Below are 21,731 nucleotides of genomic sequence, written 5' to 3' on the forward strand. Positions count from 1 at the left end.
AGCATTTTTAAAAAAGCATCAAAAGTGTTTATTGTGGTTTTCTAGAGGGAAAAATGGGAATTTTGAGGAACATATTTTCCAAGAAAGCCAAATAATCGTACATTCATGGAAAATATGTGGGAAAATATTCCCAGTGCGGCTCCTATCAGGTATATGGAGCAGAAAAGCTAAATTTGGTGCACTACCTCCCCCACTTTGTGTTGTAAAACTGTGTGTGTGTAGGGAATTGAGCCAGCTGCTAGGAAAAAAGAGATTACACTAAGCAAATTTTTTTCACAATGTCTGATCCCTCACAGATTAGGTTACAACATGAATCAGCTAACTGTCTTCACTATCACCTAATCAAGATAACGATTGTCACAGCGACTAACTGTAATAAACTGTTTATTATTTTTCTCTCGTTTTTGTTAATTTTTTTTTTTTTTACATTTAATGTTGCAGTCCGGTTTTTAAAGTTATTTTTAACCATCTGTTCCCGTGGGAAGGATGGAAATACGTGAATCATCCCGGATCAGAGAAATGTCATGTTGGAGCTGACCCAGAAAAGTGAATTTATCTCCCCCTCATGAGCTCACGTTGCAGAAACATCAGGCTACCAAACTCTCGCGGTGTTTCGCTCTGAGATCCCGCTCCATCTCCCACGGAAAAAACAGCGGCTCTCATCACACGGAGCGCCGACTGGGCAGGCTCAGCTAACGCGACTAGAGGAGCCGGAAGGGAAAAGAGAGGTGAGGACGCGTAGTTCTTACATGCCTTTGTTCTTTTTTTTTTTTTTACATAAAAATATGACCATAATACTAAATATTATAAGGTTTTATTGCTCATTCCTCCTGCATGCTCCTTTGCCCCAGTGCTTTGGACTTGTTTGACAGTTAGACACCCTGACAGCGTGACAACCCCACCGTGACCACCGAAACTCGGTGTTTTCTTTACCCACTAGTCATACGTGTTCGCCTAAATGCACCGCACACGACGCTGTAACCGAGCGAGTCCCGGTCGGGTTGGGGTTTGAGGGCTCCCGCTGCTCGTCCGTCAAAGGTAGCATTGTGTCCGGTCTGGCATCCGCTGAGGGCTGCTGCGGACTGGACGGAGGGATTCATATGAGCCGAGCGGTCAGCCCAGGCTCCCGTTTGGGCTGGAGCTGCAGGTTACAGACGGGGGCGACGTGGTGGGAAATTAAATTCTTACGGACATCAACTAAGGTGAATGGCACGACCTCAAAGTTCAAGCTCTTTGAAAATGCATGGTGGGAAATGAAATTACTCTGATTCTCTAATCAGTTTGGAATAATTAAAACACAAAACTAACCATAATGCTTTTTAAATCTCTTTTAATATAGTGTTATGGATTTACATTCATAACAGTAGCAGAAATCATCACAATAACTTCATTTGGATTAATCCTAATGTAAAGAAAAACAAAAACAAACAAAAATCATTACAATTGATGACTATTGCAACATTGTTAATAATAGTCTCTTTGTTTTCCACCACTGTTCTGGATTTTAAAGACAGAAAAAATCCATCCAACCAACTAAAGTTGTTCATAACATTCAGAGTTTGAATGCCCCCTTAAATGTTATTACATCGTTATAAATAACACATTCAAACAGTGCTTTGCTATTAAAATGTTACACACAATGAAACTGCATTGCAATTTGATATATTGTCCAACTCTAATTCAAATTACTGAATGTTTTTTAACCTAGATGGTCAGTTATTGTGACCTAATTTAAACCTGCTTTTCCTTGCTGATTCAGATTTTCAGCTTTTCTTTTTTTTTTTTTTACCACCTTTGACCTATTTGAATATTTTCTTCTTGCCTATAAGACTGCAGCGTTTCCCCCAGAAACCTGGCTGAACCCGGTAGAAGGGGTGCAAGGGCAGCAAACTGGTGATGCACCATGTTTTTGTGTTAAAAATGTTAAAAGATACACAAATTCAGAGGTGCAGGAACAGGCAGTGTATGTGAAGCCCATCAATGCGTCAACTATAAACCTAGCTTAATCTGTCTTTAGTATCACCATTACAGGAGTATAAAAAGCCTCATTTAACTTAAATAAATGATGCTTAGCCTGGTGGGTGGGTAAGTAAGGCCTGGTGGCTCACCAGGCTTATAATACACTGGGGGAAACCCTGGACTGAAAACACATGAAAAAGAGGAAATAAATTTGCTTCGCTGTCTTTGAAAGTGGTTGAGTAATTCAGAAAATGGAGGCGTTCACATTATTATACCACTTATGGATGAATTTGATGCCAACATTTATCTGAGTTTCACTCGATGCGACTTCAAAACACGGAAAGATTTTTACAAACACTCCAGCTTCAGTGGGTGTTCTTGCTGGAGTTCCTTCTGAAAACTCAAAATCACCTCAAACAGACTCACTGGTGTAAGCCTGGTTTTGAATTAAGCAGTTAAATGTAATAAATGTGGGGCATGAAAGGAGAAAAAAAATTCAGTTTCTTGATGGAGGTAATTGAATGAAACAGAAAAATAGTGGGATTACTGCAGCTATCCCCACTTACGCAGGACAAGCATAAATCTATAACCGTTATCTTTTTACTAAACTCAGAATAAATTGTTTTCTTAATGTATTCGAAGGCTAGAAATATGGGATTATTCGAGTTTTAAACAGGAAAAACTGAGAATAAACTTGGATTTGTCAGAACGTGACCTGCCTGGTCCGAGCCGGTCAAAGGAAAATGGGCAGCCTTTGACCCAGCACGAGTTATTTGATGCGCCACTAGTCTATGAAGTACAAACTGCACTGAAGCACTCGTGTTGTTGCCGACGGCAATGATAAATACAACACGATGTAGTAAGACAGCAGCTGAAATGTCTGTAGGGAGGAAGAGGAGAGATGTCTGCTGACTCCTAACAGACGTTTCCATGTCAATAATTGCCTCTTCGCTTCAGGGGAAGACAAGCTACAGAAACACGATGCATGGCAGCTCCAGGTTTAGAAGTGAGTGGGGGGGGGGGGGAGAGAAAATGACGCTCCGTGACTTTTGATCCTAACAGGAAGGAGAAGTTTAGAAGACTGGAACCCAATTATCCCCGAGATGCAGGAAATGCGACTCGGGGACGGAACAGACACTGCCTCCACTTCAGACCCTTCCAAGCTAATTAGCGCGCGAGCACAGTGAGCATCTGTGTGTCTCCCTCGTGCAGCGTGCGCCGAGGTCAGGCTGCGAAGCGTTTTATGACCGCCTCTCCCTTCAAGGGTGGCTCACACTGGCACTTTTATTATCTGAGGAGGGAGTGGCATTTAAAGCAAACACTGCTGCGGGCTTCAGCGTATCCCTCTTTGGTATGCCGAGTCTCCCTGACCTGAAAATATCTGACAAACGTTTGTGATCTTGCTGCTGGGAAGCGGTGTGGGGCCAGAATGCTAAATTCAGCACAAGCCTTACCATAAATCACGCCCGAGACTTCCTCAAACTTTGTTTCATAACTTCAGGCACTGAGGAAGGAAAACAAATGTGTGTCTTTTTATTTACTGTATGTAAATGTTTGGTTTTAACTGTATATAACTTGAAATAATTTGTAATAAAATAAAAAATATGTAATCTAAGTAAAATCAACTTTCACATCTCTTGGCAGGTTTTATTTAAACACCAATAACAAGCAAAGCATTAAAAATAAAGAATAAATAAATCATTAATAATAATTTATTTATTAAACAATAAATCAGTTAATCGCAGGATAAATTAAAACGAGTTCAATAATATTCATTTGCATGATTTATTGTTTTTTCCTTTTTTCCAAAAAGTGGGTGATAAAAATCTTCAATCTGGTGTTTTGGGCTTAACTATCCCTTTGTTTTTTGAAGGACAGTTTTTTTTTTTTACAAAGACTTCATATTTCATTTTATTTGTTTATTTTGGATATTTAAAATGTCTTCAATTTCCAGTATTAAATGTAGACTAAAATAAGAAATTGATCAATCTTTGGGAATGTGTTCTTGCAGTACTATGCCTTTACCATTATATTTTTTGAAAATTGTCTCAAGGCAACAATATTATCGTTTATCGCAATAACTTCTGGGACAATTTATCGCCCAGTAAAAATTGTTATCGGGACAGGCCTGCTTGTTTTGCTTAAATCTAAAATCTGATGAAGCCATCTAAAATTATCTTTGAAAAACATCTCTCAGTTAGTTTGCTCATATCTTCCACCAGAAAACATTAGATGGTGTTGCTGTGATTTGTGTGACCTTGATTTTTTGTTGTTGTTTTCAAAAAGAGACAAAGAACACGATTCAGATGTGATTTAATAGGATTTGTCGTCATCCGTTGGATACTTTTTCTCAAGAAAACGTGTTTTGTGTTCATTTCTCCACAGGTCGTTGACGGGCCGGCTCCAGTCCTGCCGTCATGTTTGGCCCGATCCGACCCCAGACTCCTCAGAAGCCGCTGCATCTCTAACCGCACCCGCATGGGGCTTCTGGTTTGTTTTTAGCCCCGCAGCAAAACCGAGTCTCCACGTCCCCCCGGTGCATGCATGAGAAAACACGCAGGTGTCTGTTATAATCTGCTGCCATGGCAACGCCGTGCAGACGCCCTGCAAAATCATAAGTCTGTTGCTATGGTGACTCTGTAGCAAGCAGCTGTCACTATGGGAACATCCAGGATGTTCCGCATTTTTGTGGTTCTGGGCTCGGCTTTCATGATCCTCCTCATCATCATCTACTGGGACGACGTGGGAGCTGCTCACCTCTACCTGCACACCCCAGTATCCCCGGGCCCCAAGGTCCCCCACCCGCCGCCCCAGCCGAGGCCCCACACCACCCGGACCCCGTCCTTCCTGTCCGACATCGACGCCTTCGTCAACCAGTTCCTGGAGCCGGGAACCGGGGAGCCCACGGACACGGTGCCGGTGGACTCCAGCAACCAGTCGGAGAAGTCAGAGGAGCGCTACGTCCCCCGGAGGGAGTGGAAGATTCACTTGACGCCAGTTGCCGCGGAGCTGCGGGAGAGGCAGGTGAGCTGAGCTGACAGGCAGCTTTAGACGGAAAGAGGCGGATAAGAGGGCCAGACAAACCGTGACCTAATCGTGACTAAAGATGTTAGGGCTGCAACTAATGATAATTTTACTAATCGATTATTCTAATGATTAATTGGATCAAAGCTAATCTGTAGAGTTTTTTTTAGATTAACCGATTAATAATTGAATACCGAAAGATGTTTAATAGGTTACATTTTTTCTTTTTAACAGAATTTGAACCAAGTGAAGCTAAAACTATCCCAGTTCTGGGTTGAGCATATTTACAGAGAAAGTTTTTTTATATATACATCTTAAATGGTAAATGTATATACGTTTAATATAGTTTAGATTTAATTACTGCTCTGAATATGTTGCTCTTTCAGCAATTAGCATTTTTTTGAGTCTGTATGCCCCTGCTAGCAATTAATAGCTGACTAAATTAGTTGACAGTTATGTCAGTATATGATTAATCGTGATTAATCACAATCTGATTAATCGTTTCAGCCCTAATAGTTGTAGATAACTGTTTACCTAAATCTGGTTTTCCATCATAAATTCCAGTTTTTGTTTTGATAAGTAGTAATAATAAGTCGTACATGTTTTAGTCACAGTATTTGTAGCAGGAATGTTCTGCTGTCAAACTCAGATAGTAGAAACGTCTCGGCCCACAAGGTCAGTTCATAAAAGACTTTCCTGTCTCACCTTTTGCTTTCTGCTACAAGAAGTTGCCATGGTGCTTTTTGTGCAAATAAACACTCAATTATTCATCCTGAAATGGATGTGGGGATGTTTTCTGCTGAAGAGAGAAAAGCATCGAATAAATATGAGGAGTGCATTGATAAGTCTATTGCTGCAATTGACAATTATTTCTGGTGATTGATTATTCTATCGATTCTTCTGAAGTTGAATTCATTAGTTGGATACAAAAATTGGCACATTCTTCAGATTTTTTTAATTAACTACCAATTCTTTTTTTATATATACAGTAATCGAAATATATTACAAGATATAATTCATTTTTTAAATAAAGAAAACATCTAGTTGCCTAAAATTCAATAACATAGCATCCCTTTAGTGAATTTGAACCAGGTGAAGCCACTAGGGGAGTTTTGGGTGAAACATGTTTACAGACAAACATGATTTTATCTTAAATACAAAATGTGGGCGAATATATATATATATAAATATATATATATATATATATATATATATATAGTTTTGGTTTAATTGGTTTAATTGTTTTTCTTAACATGTTTTTTCACCAGATAGCCTTTTTTTTGAGTCTGTATACTGCAGTTAACGATTAATCGATTGATAATTAGTTGACAATTATTTTAATAATTGATTAATCACGATTAATTCAATTATTCGTAAATAAATCTGCCCCGATTTCTTTAATGTTGGCTGATCTGCAATCAGCCGATACTAACATGTTAAACCGATCTTTTCCACTGATCTTATCTATCTCCACAATGGTTAACTTAACAACTTTTTCGCTATATTTAGTGATTTTTCCAACAAAAGAAATTGCTATTGGTCAGAATCGACAGGTCAGACTTTTAAAAGGTCCGTGATCGGCCGGAAAACTGCAGTCGGTTCACCTCTAATAAAAACACTGGTACGTGTTTAATTTTGATGCTTGACTCTTGTTAAAATAATCAGTGTAAAAACCAACATGTGATATTTATTGCATAATTGTTTCTCCAAATGGAATAATCAGGAAAAGAGGCGACGGTTACTCCAGGAGGTCTGCGCCAACGACAGCGTTTCGTTTCCGGGCAAAAACCGTTCGTTTGATGACATTCCTAACAAAGAGCTGGATCATCTCATTGTGGATGACAGACACGGCATTATCTACTGCTATGTTCCCAAGGTACGCATCGTGGTTAGCCAGTTTGGTACATTTTGTCACATTTATAACATCGGGTTGATCTGTTTCTCTACTGTGAATGTAACTTCAGGTAGCGTGCAGCAACTGGAAGCGCATCATGATCGTCCTGAGCGAGAGCCTGCAGCAGGACGGCGCTCCTCAGAGAGACCCTCTGGCCATCCCCAGGGACCTGGTCCACAACAGCAGCATGCACTTTACCTTCAACAAGTTCTGGAAGCGCTACGGCAAGTTCGCAAAGCACCTCATGAAGGTTAGTTCTGAAAAATACTGCCAACTTAATTTCATGACTGTGTTAAGATCACAATGCATTTTCTTACCTGAGAAAGTAGACGCTTCAGCACAGCCAACATCTAAACGTCGTGAACACAGTGGTCTGGCTGTTAACTCTCCACTAGATCCATCCATCGTCGCCTGAACTGTGTTGCATCCTCGGTCCACAGCTTCAAGTCGTTCCTTCACTTGAAGCCAAGATTTTGCTTAACACTGGAGCTGTGATTAACGATTATTCTAGTTATAAGTTAATCTATTTATTATTCTGACAATTAACTGATTAATCATTTGAACATTTTGAAAATTTTTCATCTTAGCCTGTTTTATGCAATTTTAGGAATAAATTAAAACATGAAAATAAACAATGCATTCCTTTTTTAAGCAAGAAAATAAACATTTTATTGCCTAAAATCCTTTAGTGAACTCTTGATAATTTGCTGCAGAGGATGTATCTGCAGCATCAACGTGTGGAAAGCTCTGTCCCTTTTCCTCAACTTCACATGAATAAAGTGAAAAGGTTTTTCTAATTGTTTGATTAAACAATTAATAACTGCATAACTGCAACAGGAGATTTATTTTAGTTTTTTACAGAATTTGAGTCAGATGAAGCTAGAACTGTCATTTGAGGAGTTCTGGGTAGAACCTGTGTAGATACCTTAAATTCAAAATGTATATATTTTGTACAGTTTTTTCTTCACTACTTCTCTGAATATTTTGTTCTTTCAACAAATGGCCTCTTTTGAGTCTGTAAGCTCTAGTTAACGATTAATTGATTACTAAATTAGTTGACTGACTATTGAGAATTTTTTGCTCTAAAATGCAATAGAGTGTGCATTGATATACATTTTTCTGGTGTATTTTAAAATAACGCTGGACCTAACTTTGGCAGGTGAAGCTGAAGAAGTACACCAAGTTCCTGTTTGTGCGGGACCCGTTTGTGCGTCTCATCTCTGCCTACAGGAACAAATTTGAGATGCGCAACGAGGACTTCTACCGGCGCTTTGCACAAGTCATGCTGCGCCGCTACGCCAACCAGCCCACGCCTCCGGCCTCCGTGGACGAGGCCTTCGCTCTGGGCGCCCGCCCGTCCTTCTCCCACTTCACCCAGTACCTCCTGGACCCGCAGACCGAGAAGGACATGCCCTTCAACGAGCACTGGCGGCAGGTGTACCGCCTCTGCCACCCGTGCCAGATCCAGTACGACTTCGTGGGCCACCTGGAAACGGCGGAGGAGGACGCCGAGCACCTGCTGCGCCTGCTGCGGGTGGACAACGTGGTGGAGTTCCCCACCTCGCAGAGGAATCTGACGGCGAGCAGCTGGGAGACGGACTGGTTTGGTCCGGTGCCTGTGGAGGCACGCCGGCAGCTCTACAAGCTCTATGAGCCCGACTTCCGGCTTTTTGGTTACGACAGGCCAGAGTCCATCCTCAACGAGTGATTGACTCGTTGAGGATGGACTCTCATCCTCAACGCGCAAACGCCCGGGCGAAATTTAGTTTTTAAAATCACAGGAGCGGGCGCCACAGCCCCAACGGCCAGCGAGAGGCGCCGTGTCTTTGCTGGACTGAATGTGCACATGATTAGAAACACTCATGGCCTCATTAAGTCACAGAAGAAGCATGCAGTTACATTCAGCTGTGTGTCCCTCTGCCCTCTTTAGGGACTTTAACCTCCATGTTTTTATGTGATACCATCTGTGCCCACTTTTGTGACTAAATTCACACACTTTGGTAGCACTCTGTTTAAAAAACAAAACGATGCACAGAGACCGTTTTGGTTGTGATTGCACGGAATTAGATTATTTTTTTGTGTTGCTGGATTATCTTAAATTATCACTGCACTATCAGTAGTTATCTGGTTTATTTCACATTGTTTAAAGTGCAATGTTTTTAAGCATGAAAGGGATTTTATGTTGAAGTAAGTTTATTTTTTACCTCGTATCCACACTTTAAGAGTATGTTTTCGTGCATTGAAACCGAGCTGATTAACTTATATCGGTTATACAAGGTTCTGCGTGCAAAATACGTGCTATAAACTCAGTACAGCTGCTGGCGTCTGGCTAGTTTTGAAGCCGGTTGCCACGATGTAGCCTCAGCATAAGGAAGCACAGCAGCAGGCAGCTGGTGACCTGGGTTTGTCTCGGCTTGTCTCAGACATATTCTTACGGTTACTGATGCACAGATGTGCCTCTGCTTGTTTTTCAAAAATCTTTTTCAAAGGGAAATCTCTCATTTGTGTCTTTGCTTTTTGTTTTCTTTTCAGACAGGTCTGGGTTAACTCACGCCGTCATGATTTCACGACCTTAAAACAAATATTCATAACAATTGCTTGTAAGTTTACTTCCCTTGGTAAAATTAGTATTTCATAGAATCATGTAGATTAAACTTACTTTACAAAAATGAGTCTGAGGACGCTCTAAGCTTTATTAGAGCCACTTAAACACAGCAGATCATGACTACGACGTAGTAACTTATAGAGGATTATACAAAAGTACATGTGAAAGTGGGTACAAAATGAGAAAAGTGCAGTTAAGAGACTTAAGGTATGAAAACCTTGAGTAAAAATATCAGTATTATGTTACTAACACAAAAGGAAAACAAAAACTAATCACAGGTTCTCTTTGATTTCACAGAAAATAGCATATTTATTATTACACTTTCAATTATGCTGCCTATAATGTAGGTGAAAAAGTAGCAGAAATCTACACAGAAATCCAACCACTGAATTTAGCTGTGCTCATTGCTCACACCTTCCCTTTCTAGCGTTCAGTGAGTCGTCTTAAAGCAGCACTACCTTTAGTTTCACACCAGGTCTACATGTATTTTCCCAGCCGAAGCGAGGGAGAAGTGTGGTGGCCGTGTTTCAGCCTCCTGACCGGCAGGAGCAGCGATGCGTTGCTCTTGAAGCCAAACTGTGGAAGAAAACCTTCACGGTTTTAAGGCCGTAACTTTGTAAACCTTGTTATACCTCCACACCGATAAGAGTTTATGTTAAAGCAAATAAAATGACAGATTATCTTTTTCACATTGTTAATCTCCACTTTTTCTTTAAAAAAATACAACATGATCTACTTTTATTTCAAATACATGTGTTTAGTAACGATTAACGAGGAAGATGGAGGGCTGCCTTTAGTTTCCGTCTTTTTGTAATCAATGGGAAGGTGTAGCATTCTTTCAGCCAGCTGACTAGCAGTGTGCAGCAGCATGTGGGGGAGGGGGAGTGGAGCATTACTTTATGCTTCAAATACTTTATCTGAGAAGGACTTTCAAGACGTAGAAACGGTCTGATGGTTTTAAGATTGTAACTTTTTAGAAGCTTCATATTGGTAGCAAACCAAACATAAACATTACGGTAAGGAAAAACGAAAACAACAAAAATGGAGAACAAGCGAGAACCCGTTACTGATGCTGAGCTCTGCTGCAGACGGCAACTACATGCTGTCATTTACCCCTAAACATGATATCCACAGGTTGCTTCTGCGTTTATTATGCGGCGCATTGCATTGTTTTTGTAGCATTACTTTGAGCTCTGATGAACTCCTGCACAGCTGGAAGCTGGTTCAACATGATCAGTGTTTAGTTAAAAGGAAATATGTGAGGCTGGAGTTATGGTCTTGATGAATCGATGGGTTTAGGTGATGAAAGTGAGGAAAAGACAGTGCCTTTGGTTGCTAAAAGTTTACGCAGCTTAAAAAAAAAAGAAAGTATTTTTATAGGACTTGATTTTTACTAAGATCACAGACTCACAAAAAGGAATATTTGATATACTGAGTGTTGACTTCAACTGCATTTAGGGACCAAAAGAAAAACAAAGCCTTTTGGCTGAACTGTTAACGTGGGACTTTGCTATAAATCTCTCCGTTTGTTTGGATTCTCCTTCATTGTGCTGGTGTTCATAGTATCACACTCCATGCTGGATGTCGCTGTTGTTCAGACTCTTTGTTGTGATAGACACAGACGTGTTGGTGTTTCTTTGTTAATGTTTTTATTTTTAAATCTGATCTTTATGCAGAATTGTTTACGGGGCGGGAGGAAGTTTTGTCTTCATCTTGTGGCCATATACTGCGGGTGTGGACATAGTCCACCTCTGCTGTGTTTGTACTGTAAGTCCTGTTGTATTTTCATACCTTTGGTTTTCTATTCATCTTCTTTGTTGATGTTTCTTGTGTAAAATTCCAACTTTTGATTTTTGTTTTTTCTTTCTGTCAATGGGCAAAGGGGAAAAATAACATCAAAACAGAAATGTTTGCAAGTCAAAAAAGGAATTTATTTATGGTTCAAATAAAACAAATGAATATGAGTGTGTGGTGTTTTTTGCAAATGACAACTCAACATCACTAATTAAAGCTACAGAAACAAGTTACATTTTAAGTCTTACAACAAACATACTGACAGACTTTTAGGTTCTCACTATGTCTGTTTTGTCTAATATGTTAAAATCTACATTTATCACACGCTGAACTACTCCGGCCGTGGGTCTGCTGGCTCCTGGGCGTGATTTTTTCTCTCTAAAACGTCCCAGGAGTAAAACACAACTAAATGCTAATTAGCAGGGATTTGCTGCCATCTAGAGGTCAAATTAAAGAACTACAACTGGATCCATTCAAAACACCGTCCAGAATCACTTCTTTCGCCCACAGAAAAAAACTCATCTTTGATTTTTGTACATTTTTTTTTTAAATACATAGAATTGGTAGTACACCAAACAGACACTGCTAGTTGCAATTTAAAGATTTATCTTAAATCTACACAGTACTTCCTTTTAGGCAAATCAAAAATATTTTAGATAATTTGATTAGGGATCACTGATTTGGTGTAAGCAAGAGTTGACACAAATGTCTCCTCAAAATAGATGAAAACATGCCATTCAAGTAAAATGTATGTGATTTGGACAGGAACAGGAACATAGCAGCATTAGGGAACCTTGAACAAACTGAAGGTTGGATAAGAATAATCTTTACTTATAAGACATTGTAAGACATTACTTATATTTTGTAGAAGCTTCTCTTCTTTCTGATAAGTATACTTAACTTTGTCTCTATGCCTAATTAATGCCTGTTGTTTTGATAGATAAGGATGTAAACCCACAAATGAGAATAACCAGCTTGTTTTAACAGTCTCCATGGCCGCCTCTGAATGCACCTGGACGTGCTATGCTAGTACTGCTAGCAATTAGCTGTTAGCCTAATGTTGTAGAGTGAAACTGAGTTAACGTCCATGCTAGTATTCATCCAGAACAGCTGGTTACCATGGAGACTGAAGGCAGGCTGGTGAAGAGACATTACTGACCAACTAGTGGCACCGTTTCCTCCTGCAGCGCCGCCGCCTGCTGGTGCTCCCTTACATAATACTGTTTGATTTTCTGACACTATCTCATCGATATTGTCTCTTATAGACACGAGGAACACAGTTTAATTTCACTCCATATTTTTAATAGTACGCAACATATATCAAAATATCATAGTGATAAAATTATAAACTGGTCTAGATTTTCATCGTGATGAGTCAAAATAACAAAAGGCATATTATTCAAGTTTGAGTTTATGTCCATTATCTGTCACTCAAGCTTAAACACTTTACAACATACCCAACAGAATGGTTTTAGTTATGATTTTCCTTTTTTCATATATTTACACATCTGCTAAGCAGCTTAGATGCAATCATCTTGGACTCACGTAGTTGAATGTTCTGGTGTCTAATGAATGTAGACAGTTGGAATAGAGTATACAGTAATTTTAAGGCATACATCATTTATTTATTTGTTATTGAATAAATAAATAAAATCTTGTTTGTTGCCATTTTTTGGCAACATCAGTTTTTTATTATTCCTTGTCCCTAGTCTGAGTCATTCAGAAAGATAATTCAGTGAGTTCAGTTTTGTGCGAACACAGAAAAAAACTTGTTGGCAAGAAACGTACAAGGTTTCCTCCAGAAAACTCGCTAAGCCTGGTGATTGGGCGCTAGGGCAGTCATTCATCCAGCAGCCCATTGTGTTTTTGAGTTAAAAAATGTTTGAAGTTGACAGGAAATTTGATAATATCACTTGATAATTATGTGTTATTGAAAGATTGGAAAATTAACACATGAACACTTACTATAAAGCAGTGGTCCCCAAACTTTTTCCTGTTAGGGCCAAATAACTTTTCCCTTCTCTGGTGGGGGGCCGGAGATTGTTGACAGGGGGTGCGGGGGGGATTGATTTTTACCCAGAAAGCACATGGGCAAAACCCATGAGTGAAACGGTCACTGGGACTAACTAATATATATTCCATTGAGGGAAAGTAACTTTAACATATTAATTTCTAATATGTTAACATAAAGGCTCGTTTTGAAGTATAAGCTGCTACTTACAGGCATCGCTTCGAAGAACTCGACCTGGAATGCGGCGTTCATAAAGTGTGTTCATCTGCTCTACCGCTAGCAAACAACCGTACTGATTAAATAACATAAAAGTCAAGCAGTTCCCTAAAAGTCCAACAGATGGCAGCAATGCGCCCCACAATTTACAGGACACACTTCCTGCTAAAGAGCCCCCTGGTGGTTGAAGAAAAATCCACATATAAACTGGAAAATACAATAAATGAAAAAAATCTGAATGCTCTCTGGTATTGTTCAGGAGGCCGGCCGACCCCTGCTATAAAGTCTTAAAAACTGCAAACATTTTTAAAAGACTTAAATAAATAAGCAATGATTAGCCTGATGGGGGCACAAGTAAAGCCTGGTGGCCCGCCAGGCTTATAAAACACTGAGCGAAACCCTGAACCGATTTTAAAATTAGCCAGTTAAATCAGACAATTTGTTACCACTAGAAAAGCACAGATCATGCATTTTCTTAGCCTACATCAACACGCTGAAAGACTTTAATAGAGCCTCAAAACAATTTTTGAGGATGTTTGTTAACTATCCTGTACATCTTTCACAATTTGACAGATTTTCCTGAGGTTGTACTGAAATGTCTGTAATGAAAGTTGGGTCAAAACCCCTCAGAGAGAGTTATTTTCTTTCCAGCATAAATTTACAGTCCTGGGTCGAATTTCCCAGTGTGGTTATGCTGCATTCAGTGGCTTCTTGACTTAGTTAAAGTTTCCCAAATGACTCCAACACAGTAAACATGAAGCTGTTACGGATCTGTTAGTGTAAAGTGAATTTGGACTTCAAAGTCCTAGAATAAAGAACCTATACCTTACAATCAAGTCTAACAAATTGGTTTACAGAAGAAGGATATCGCAGTCAAATTATTCCTCTTTAATCCTTAGAGTTTTATAAGTTCGTGGCAGAGTGAGTGACCAGTAATGGATGGATGAACCACAAGCACCACCGACGCCAGCCCCCAAAACCAAGCTGAGAATTTAACAGAAAAAACATCAACGTAATGTCTCCTTTAACGTTTTGGTTTTTAATCCCAAATTAAAAATCGAAAAAAACAATCAACTGCTGCAAAGGTTTTCACATCCTTAAACTTTTTCACATTTTATTCATGTCGCAACGTTTTTATTTTTATTTAAATTTTATGGGATAAACCAGATGTAATACCGTATTGACAGAGTTTAGCCTGTTTGTTAGGCTGGACGTTACCAAAATATGATAAATATAGTTAATATAGATGTGTGGAAAAGAAAACCACATGTAAGGGACACAGTAAACACAGAGACGTTTTGCTGAGACGAGATCAAAACGGTGGAGAAAAACAAATACTGTACATCACCTTGGTGACACATTTTGTCCAGGTAAAATGTCCTGTTCCACTGGCAGATTATTTAACTTATATCTAGAACGTTTTCATCAATATTAAGGGATTATTGACGTAAAACAAGCTCCTCTGTGGTGCTAAAAAGTTAGTTTTGTCTTAATTTCAAATGTACCAAGATATTTACCAAAAATACCAAAAATACTTGTTTGCTGAAGGAATTATTTCCTTAAACACGGAAGATGGATGGAGTTTTAGTCGTTATGCGCACATTTTGTTAAGACATGCCAGGCAAGAAAAATGTTACTGTTTTATCGCGAGATTTATCGAAGTTTGAGGCTGTAACCTGACAAAACGTGAAAACGGCGTGAACACTTTGGCAAATTAACTCAATTTTCAGAAAGCCTCACCGAAATGTCCCTCTGTTTCTCTCACTCCTCGCCGGCTTTGATGAGGTATCCGTTGAACGTGATGTAGACGTCCACGTCGTCGCTGTAGATGGCGTTCTCGCGCTCCCTCTTGAACAGGCGCACCCACACGGCGTCGCGCGGCCGCAGCTCCAGCATGACGCTCTGGCTCTGCATGATGGAGCGGTCGCTGGGCTGGGCGTAGACGATGGCCCGCTCCGTGTCGTTCTGCATGATGTGCAGGTACGTCTCCTTGAAGTTCCACGTGTGGATGTTGACGTTGAAGAAGTAGACCCCGGCGACGCGGCAGAGGAACTTCCCCTGGAACATGTCGAAGTCGCCGTCGAGGTTGACGAAGACCGTGTCGAAGACCACCGCCTGGTAGGCGTCGTCGCTGTGCAGGGACTTACGGCGCGCCACGGAGAAGGCAGAGTGCGGAAGCTTGCAGGGGTCTCCCGGAGGACCCGCGTGGCCTTTGCTGCCCTTTGACCCCGCCACGCCTTGGGCCCCTGGAGGGCCTTCGTGTCCGACTTTCCCTGGGGTTCCTCTGTCCCCACGATCTCCTTTGTCACCTGAGTGAGGTTGGTGTGAAGACCAGAGGTGGGTAGAGTAGGCAAAAACTTTACTCAAGTTGAACATATTTTTATCCAAGTAAAAGTAAAACGTAGCCGTACAACAAATTAAGAGTAAAAACAGTATTTAGTAAAAATGCTACTCCAAACAGTCCAACAGTCATTTAATACTAAAACATGACATAATCAGATGTATTTTAAAGGCCAAAATGAAAATAATTCATATGTATAAGATAAATACAAAATATCGAAATAAGTCAAAAGAAACATTTTTCCAAATGTTTCAATATAAAACTTTTGAAACCAACAAAAACTGCAGATTTGTGTCTGTGTCTGGTTAGTATTTGGTTACAATTGCTGACACAATTTTACTCAGTGATACATCATAACAAAATCATTCAAGTAAAAAATCTAGCATAATATAAAATACTCCTAAAAGTAAATGCAACTGAACACCTAGTTACTAAGACCCACTGAAAATGCATAAAAAATACTTTATTGGAGAAAAAAATTGAAGGAAATGTCTCTTTTAAAAAAAAAAAAAGTTTACTAACAAAAACAAAAAAACAAAACAAAATGCAGAGCAAAGGCTAATAGAAACCGACTCTCTTGCTCTCCATCAGGTCCACATCCTTTCATTTCTGAAAAAACTCCACCCTGAGGTTGATCTGTCTGATCAGCAACACTGAAAGTGAACATTCCTGTAGGAAAATGAGCAGGAAAATGAGCCAAGTCATAATAACCAATCCGCACACGCACACAAAAAAAAACATGAACACGTCCTTCTGTGGGCGGCTTTTAAACGAGGCAGCGCTTCCAAGAAAACCCACAAAACATCCTGCAGCAGACGGGGACACGGGGAGGTCACGTGAGACTCATCTAATGTTTTGGTGAAGTTTCGGCAAGCTGTGGGGAACCGGTCGGCATTTAATTTTTACTCATGAATCCAGTAAGCGGAATTAAGTCTCTATGCTCCACAAATCTGGAACAAAAGTTCAGAAAACTGCAAAACAGCTGAAACACTGAGTTCCTTTAAATCAGGGCTAAAAAAATCACACCTGATTAGCAGTAACTGGAACATTGAGCATCATATCTGATTTGTATTTGCTTGATAATTTTGTATTCACTGCTTGTTTCATAATGACTGCATTATGATATGGTGATGTTAAGCACTTTGAACTGCTTTGTTGCTGAAATGTGCTGTAAACTTGACTCTATCTATTCCTCAAATTAAACCTGTAGATTCTTTATTGAAGACATCAGAAGTTCAAATATTCCAACTCTTTTAAAAATTACATTCTTAAATGAATATAAACTCAAAGGATTTTTTGGCTCTACGGTAAGAACTGGGCTGATTCAAGCACTGCATTGCAAAAAATATTCGCATTAATTTGTCACATTTTAATCAAATCACAAGCTTGATTATCTGATTAGGATTTTATGCAGTAGAAAAACACAAATTGACACATAAATACGAAGTGCACGGCTTCCAATTTGTTTTACAAGTAAATGTCAAATATTTCGTTGAGTTTACCCCCAATAAAATATGAAGGATATGTGAATCCTGATTAATCAGGTTTGTGGAGGAATACTCTCTTTCAGTTAATTTCTAATTTCCGGCTTTTAAAGAAAAAGAAAAAGAAAAAAAACACGTTTGCAACAAGTCACCTTTCAGTATAGTCATGTTGATGTACGTGCGAATCTCCGGGACGTGGCCAAACGCCCCTGTCGGAGGATCTCCGCTGCCCTCTGCTGGCGGCATGTGGTCACAGCATCTGCTGCAGGGAGCGTTGGGAGGAGGAACCGTGACCCCAGGAGAGGAGGAGGAGAGGAGGAGGAGGACGACGCCCAACATGGCTGTCCTTAAGGCTGCAGAGATATGGAGATTATTATTATTATTATAAATAGTTACAATACAGGAATGCATAATAAATAGCTTCAGACAAATGCTGTATGTCCTTAAAAGTATATCACTTAAATAAAGGCTTTTCCAACTATGTGCCCGGTTGAATGAAGAGAGACTAGGACACTTTCTAGCACATGATTACGTCATAATCGTGTGCATAAATATAATCGATTTGAGATTGTAATAATGTTTTTAAATCAGGCATGTAGAACTCAGTTTGATTTTGGGCCAAATCAAGATCATGAATGATCTTTCAGAACACCGGTTGTGTTATAATCTGTTGCTAGAACCTGTCAACAAAATGTTAAAATATAAATAAATTCTTTAAATTAAGCAATATTGAGCATCTTTTCAGTCCTTCCAGGATTTTGCAATTGTTTTTGGGGATTTTTTTGCAATAAAAATCAAGGTGTTTGGTTTCTAATTTTGAAATATTTGCACTTATGGGAAATGCGACTTTGTATTACTCACCGTATCAAAAATGTAGGGATTTGTTGATTTTGTGTGAATTTCCACGATAGTTTGCAGAAAAGTGGAGGGACTGATTGATGTAATTTGGCAGTAAACAGATAAAAACTGCTTTGATTTGATAGATAAAACCATATTTAAGCACACTGTTATCTTGACGGTGCTATTTATGTCTCCCTCGACATAAAAAGTTAAGGCGGGCCAGATTTGGCCCCCGCGCCTTGAGTTTGACACACGTGATTCAAATCATTTTCCAGGATGGCATGATTTTACCTGGTGTAATAACTCTTTAAAAAAAGCAGATGGACAACTTTGGGTTTTTGAGGATTATTTTGATGTCAAAAGTATCCCTGCACCCTCCTTAATGTTTTTTATAAAGTCAAATAATCAGGAATAGCAGTAAATAAATCAAATAATCAGCAACTAACTGGAGAAGAATGATAGAAGTTAGAAAAGTCTTTTTTCCCCAAACTAATTAGAAGATTATAAGTTCAAATATGCACATATAAGGTATTTAGTTTAGCACTGGAGGATGTTTTTCTTTGTTGTTTTCACTCATCCTGGTTTCCAAAGCCTTTGATGTCTATCCTCCCAGGGCGGCACCCCAGAGAAGGGCGCCACATGACAAAAAAACTAAACAAAACAAAAATGATGTGCAAGCTAAAAGAGTATCTGTTACATTTTGCGTGTCAATGCAGTGGGAATCAGTGCTGCCCCCTGTATCTAGTGTGAGTACTGCGCTGACATCGGCAGCTGATTCCCACCTTAAATTAAAGGAATATTCTGACAAATTTTTGAAGGAATCTTCTGGAATATTTTATCAAAATCATACGTATCCAGACCAATCGGGTCTAGATAGGATTTCTCTACTTTGAAAACATATTTTTGAGTTTTATGAGACATTTCTTCTAGTTCAAGGAAAACAAAACGGAACATTTTCAGTGTTTTCTTAGGTCAAATAAGACAAAGATTGAGCTATTTGCCCACAGTAACTTGACACATAGTTGAAGGAGTTTCAGCTGTTTCAGTTTTCAAACACAGTGCTGGTGGTATTGTGCTGAGGGTCTTTTTTTGTGCAATTTTTCTCACTTTCTCACTGTAGTTGGTAAATAGCCATTGATGTGCTAATACATCATATGAAGTTTGTTTTTCTTTCATGTTGAAAGTACGCCTGGTTCCTTGCATCATCGTTGTTATTGTTTTTTTTTCTTGTTTTCTTTATTGTTACATCTCTTTTCAACCCACATTAAGTCCAGTCTGGTTCTGTTAAAAGTTAAAGATTTTCTCTCCACTGTCACCACATGCTTGATTAGGAGGAGGCATCGCTGCAAAGATAGGTGGCTTTTTACCAACGTGAAAGAAGAAGATGATCAAATGACGACATATTGCTTTATAATTAACATAAAACCAGCCTTCACGTCATTTAATCTGAAACTTAACACACTGGAATGGATTTTGTATAATTTGGCTTGAGTTGGACCAGTTTGTCCTCCAGAAACGACTTTTAGTTGAACTCGGTCCCTGATTTAAGGAACTTTTTTACTCGAATCAAATCAAACGACCGCACAGAAGGAGGAGTGCAACTTGTTTCAGTCATGACCAGATGTGCTGGATGGATTACTTCTCTTTTTTTTATGTCCAAACAACAAGCCCTTCGGGGTGAATGTTTTCATTTAGTTAGAACCTGATGGATAAAAAACTCAACTTTCGCTGCAGTTTGCTCAAACTAAGCTACAACGTGGTTGTTTTTCTCGTTTCATTCGAACCATAAATCTACTGTGGAGATTCTCTGAAACACAGATGGCTGCTCGGTGTTTATCACTAGCACATTACATAACAGTGAGGTTGTTTTTTTTTTCTGAACGCGTCTCCTAAACAGCAGTCTTCTGTAACAAATCCCATATACGCAGCCATGTTATCAAACCAAGATTTTAAAAATTTAAAGAAGGAACCGCCTGCAGCTTCCCTTTCCTACTCAGTAGTTTTTTGTTTTGTTTTCTTATTTTTCAAAGCATGTCGGTGCCATGCCGCAGTTTTGCACCTGCAGCTTAACAGACTGATCACCCAGACAAAGTGGACGTTAGTGATCCTCACCTCGGCTTCAGGAGGCAGATTCCCGAGTCCGCAGCTTTCCCGTGTTTCTGTAAGAGTGAGTGAAGTTTCCCCGAGAGGAAATCCCTCTTTCTCCTGATCCCTCCTTCATGACTGTTTATGCAACAGCAGCATCCAGCTGGTGATCAAAGCTCAGCAGCTTCCTGCTGACCCCTGAGTTAAACAGAGCGACAGCGTCGTGCGTTTTTCCAATAACTAAAAACGTGGGGTATGATTTCCATGCCTGATTGTTTTGAAATGTTTTTAATCACTCTGAAAGCGCCCAGACTGATGGGAAAATCTCACTTCAACTGCTGCTCAGGTTTAATGAAGCCTTGACAAACACTTTCTGGATTGGACACACAGGAAGCCGCTCGTCGCTCCCTGGAGGGTTCGCCTTTCTCCCGCACTGAATTCCTCTCAAATTTCCAGAGAGCCAGCTGCAAGGAATGAGGGAATCCAGCGGAAAGACGAGGGGAAACAGAAAGGGAATGTTTTGATTAGCTCTGGAGTCGAGTTTTGAGTTCAGCTGCTTGGAGGGAGGAAGACTAAAAGCTTTCTGTTTGGGTTACCTAAACTACTTCTATTTGATAAATGGCAAGAAAATGAGACCAAATTCTTTTTTTATTTTATTAAATTCAGAAGTTTGCATCCACTGAGATCTTTATTCCCAGATTATGATGCTATGGATTTGTACGCTTCTGGATTAATTCACAACATTCGACTTAATCTAGATTTACCTTCCTCAGATATGCTGTTTTCTGATTGGTTAACCCACAAAATTTAAGGAAGAGACTTATGCGTCTTTGAGATTTTGCTTCATCCCTGGGCGTCATTTCACATCCCTAAGTTATAATTGTTTAATCTCTTCACACAATTATGTCCTTCAGACAGTTACGGGGAGCAGACCGGGCTCTGCGTTTCAAAGATGTATAAGTTTTGGTGTAAAATGTTCAAATCCACCTCAAAAGAAAAGCTAAAGACTCTGTGAAATCTTTAACCTCAAAGCAACAGGAGGGACTGGTGCGCTTCTCAAAACAATTCAAATTGTTAGGGAAGAAAAACATAATGAACGGATATTAAAGAAACATATCCAGACATCAACCAGGAAGTTAAACGTTGGGCAAAAAGAGGTTTTTCAAATGAACAATGACCCCCAACCAGACTGCATGTGAAAACACACAGAACGTTATCCACAAATTGGTGTTTTTCTGGGCGCTGTTTCAAGCAAAATGAACAGATTTTTTTGACATTTTGTACAAGGCTTCATGCTTCATGAAAAAGTTTTCAGTATTCTCCTGGTTGCTGTATCAGAGCAACACAAACTATCTGCTGTAGGGTTTGTTTGGAACCGTACCAATCGTTGGGTGAAGGGTGATCTCGATGTCGATTGTTTTGGTTTTGGTTCTAGCCAAAAATAGCAACTTATTAGTCATGTATAAACCCACTTGTTG

The 21,731-nt window shown here is 39.6% G+C and overlaps 2 protein-coding genes and 1 long non-coding RNA gene across 3 annotated transcripts; 1 reads left to right on the top strand and 2 right to left on the bottom strand.

Moving 5' to 3' along the window:
- The first annotated feature begins 577 nt into the window (after window positions 1–577).
- chst12a (carbohydrate (chondroitin 4) sulfotransferase 12a) lies at window positions 578–11,820 on the top strand. Its single transcript, XM_015017301.1, has 6 exons — window positions 578–728; window positions 4,345–4,983; window positions 6,707–6,859; window positions 6,948–7,127; window positions 8,037–8,587; window positions 8,618–11,820. Exons 2-5 carry the CDS (start codon window positions 4,618–4,620, stop codon window positions 8,583–8,585), a joined length of 1,248 nt encoding a protein of 415 aa, XP_014872787.1. The 5' UTR covers window positions 578–728; window positions 4,345–4,617; the 3' UTR covers window positions 8,586–8,587; window positions 8,618–11,820.
- LOC106936356 (uncharacterized) lies at window positions 2,163–14,961 on the bottom strand. Its single transcript, XR_001422117.1, has 3 exons — window positions 14,323–14,961; window positions 14,271–14,274; window positions 2,163–2,173 (listed from the first exon to the last, which is right to left on the bottom strand). It is a non-coding gene; the product is annotated as an uncharacterized LOC106936356 (long non-coding RNA).
- A 282-nt stretch (window positions 14,962–15,243) lies between these two features.
- LOC106936355 (complement C1q tumor necrosis factor-related protein 1-like) lies at window positions 15,244–20,618 on the bottom strand. Its single transcript, XM_015017302.1, has 3 exons — window positions 20,281–20,618; window positions 17,481–17,681; window positions 15,244–15,812 (listed from the first exon to the last, which is right to left on the bottom strand). The coding sequence occupies exons 2-3, from the start codon at window positions 17,665–17,667 to the stop codon at window positions 15,265–15,267; spliced, it is 735 nt and encodes a 244-aa protein (XP_014872788.1). The 5' UTR covers window positions 17,668–17,681; window positions 20,281–20,618; the 3' UTR covers window positions 15,244–15,264.
- Between the last annotated feature and the right edge of the window lie 1,113 nt (window positions 20,619–21,731).

The sequence above is a fragment of the Poecilia latipinna genome, unplaced genomic scaffold, assembly GCF_001443285.1.
Source record: "Poecilia latipinna isolate Pla-1442-1.1 unplaced genomic scaffold, P_latipinna-1.0 Scaffold2124, whole genome shotgun sequence".
NCBI lineage: Eukaryota > Metazoa > Chordata > Actinopteri > Cyprinodontiformes > Poeciliidae > Poecilia > Poecilia latipinna.

Bases quoted from the DNA above. Each gene is read 5' to 3' on its own strand.
- chst12a (XM_015017301.1), top strand. From the start codon at position 4,618: ATGGGAACATCCAGGATGTTCCGCATTTTTGTGGTTCTGGGCTCGGCT. The intron at 4,984-6,706 runs GTGAGCTGAGCT...TGGAATAATCAG, and splicing joins CGGAGCTGCGGGAGAGGCAG to GAAAAGAGGCGACGGTTACT. The intron at 7,128-8,036 runs GTTAGTTCTGAA...TAACTTTGGCAG, and splicing joins TCGCAAAGCACCTCATGAAG to GTGAAGCTGAAGAAGTACAC.
- LOC106936355 (XM_015017302.1), bottom strand. From the start codon at position 17,667: ATGTTGGGCGTCGTCCTCCTCCTCCTCTCCTCCTCCTCTCCTGGGGTC. The intron at 15,813-17,480 runs GTGACTTGTTGC...AACCTCACTCAG, and splicing joins CAACATGACTATACTGAAAG to GTGACAAAGGAGATCGTGGG.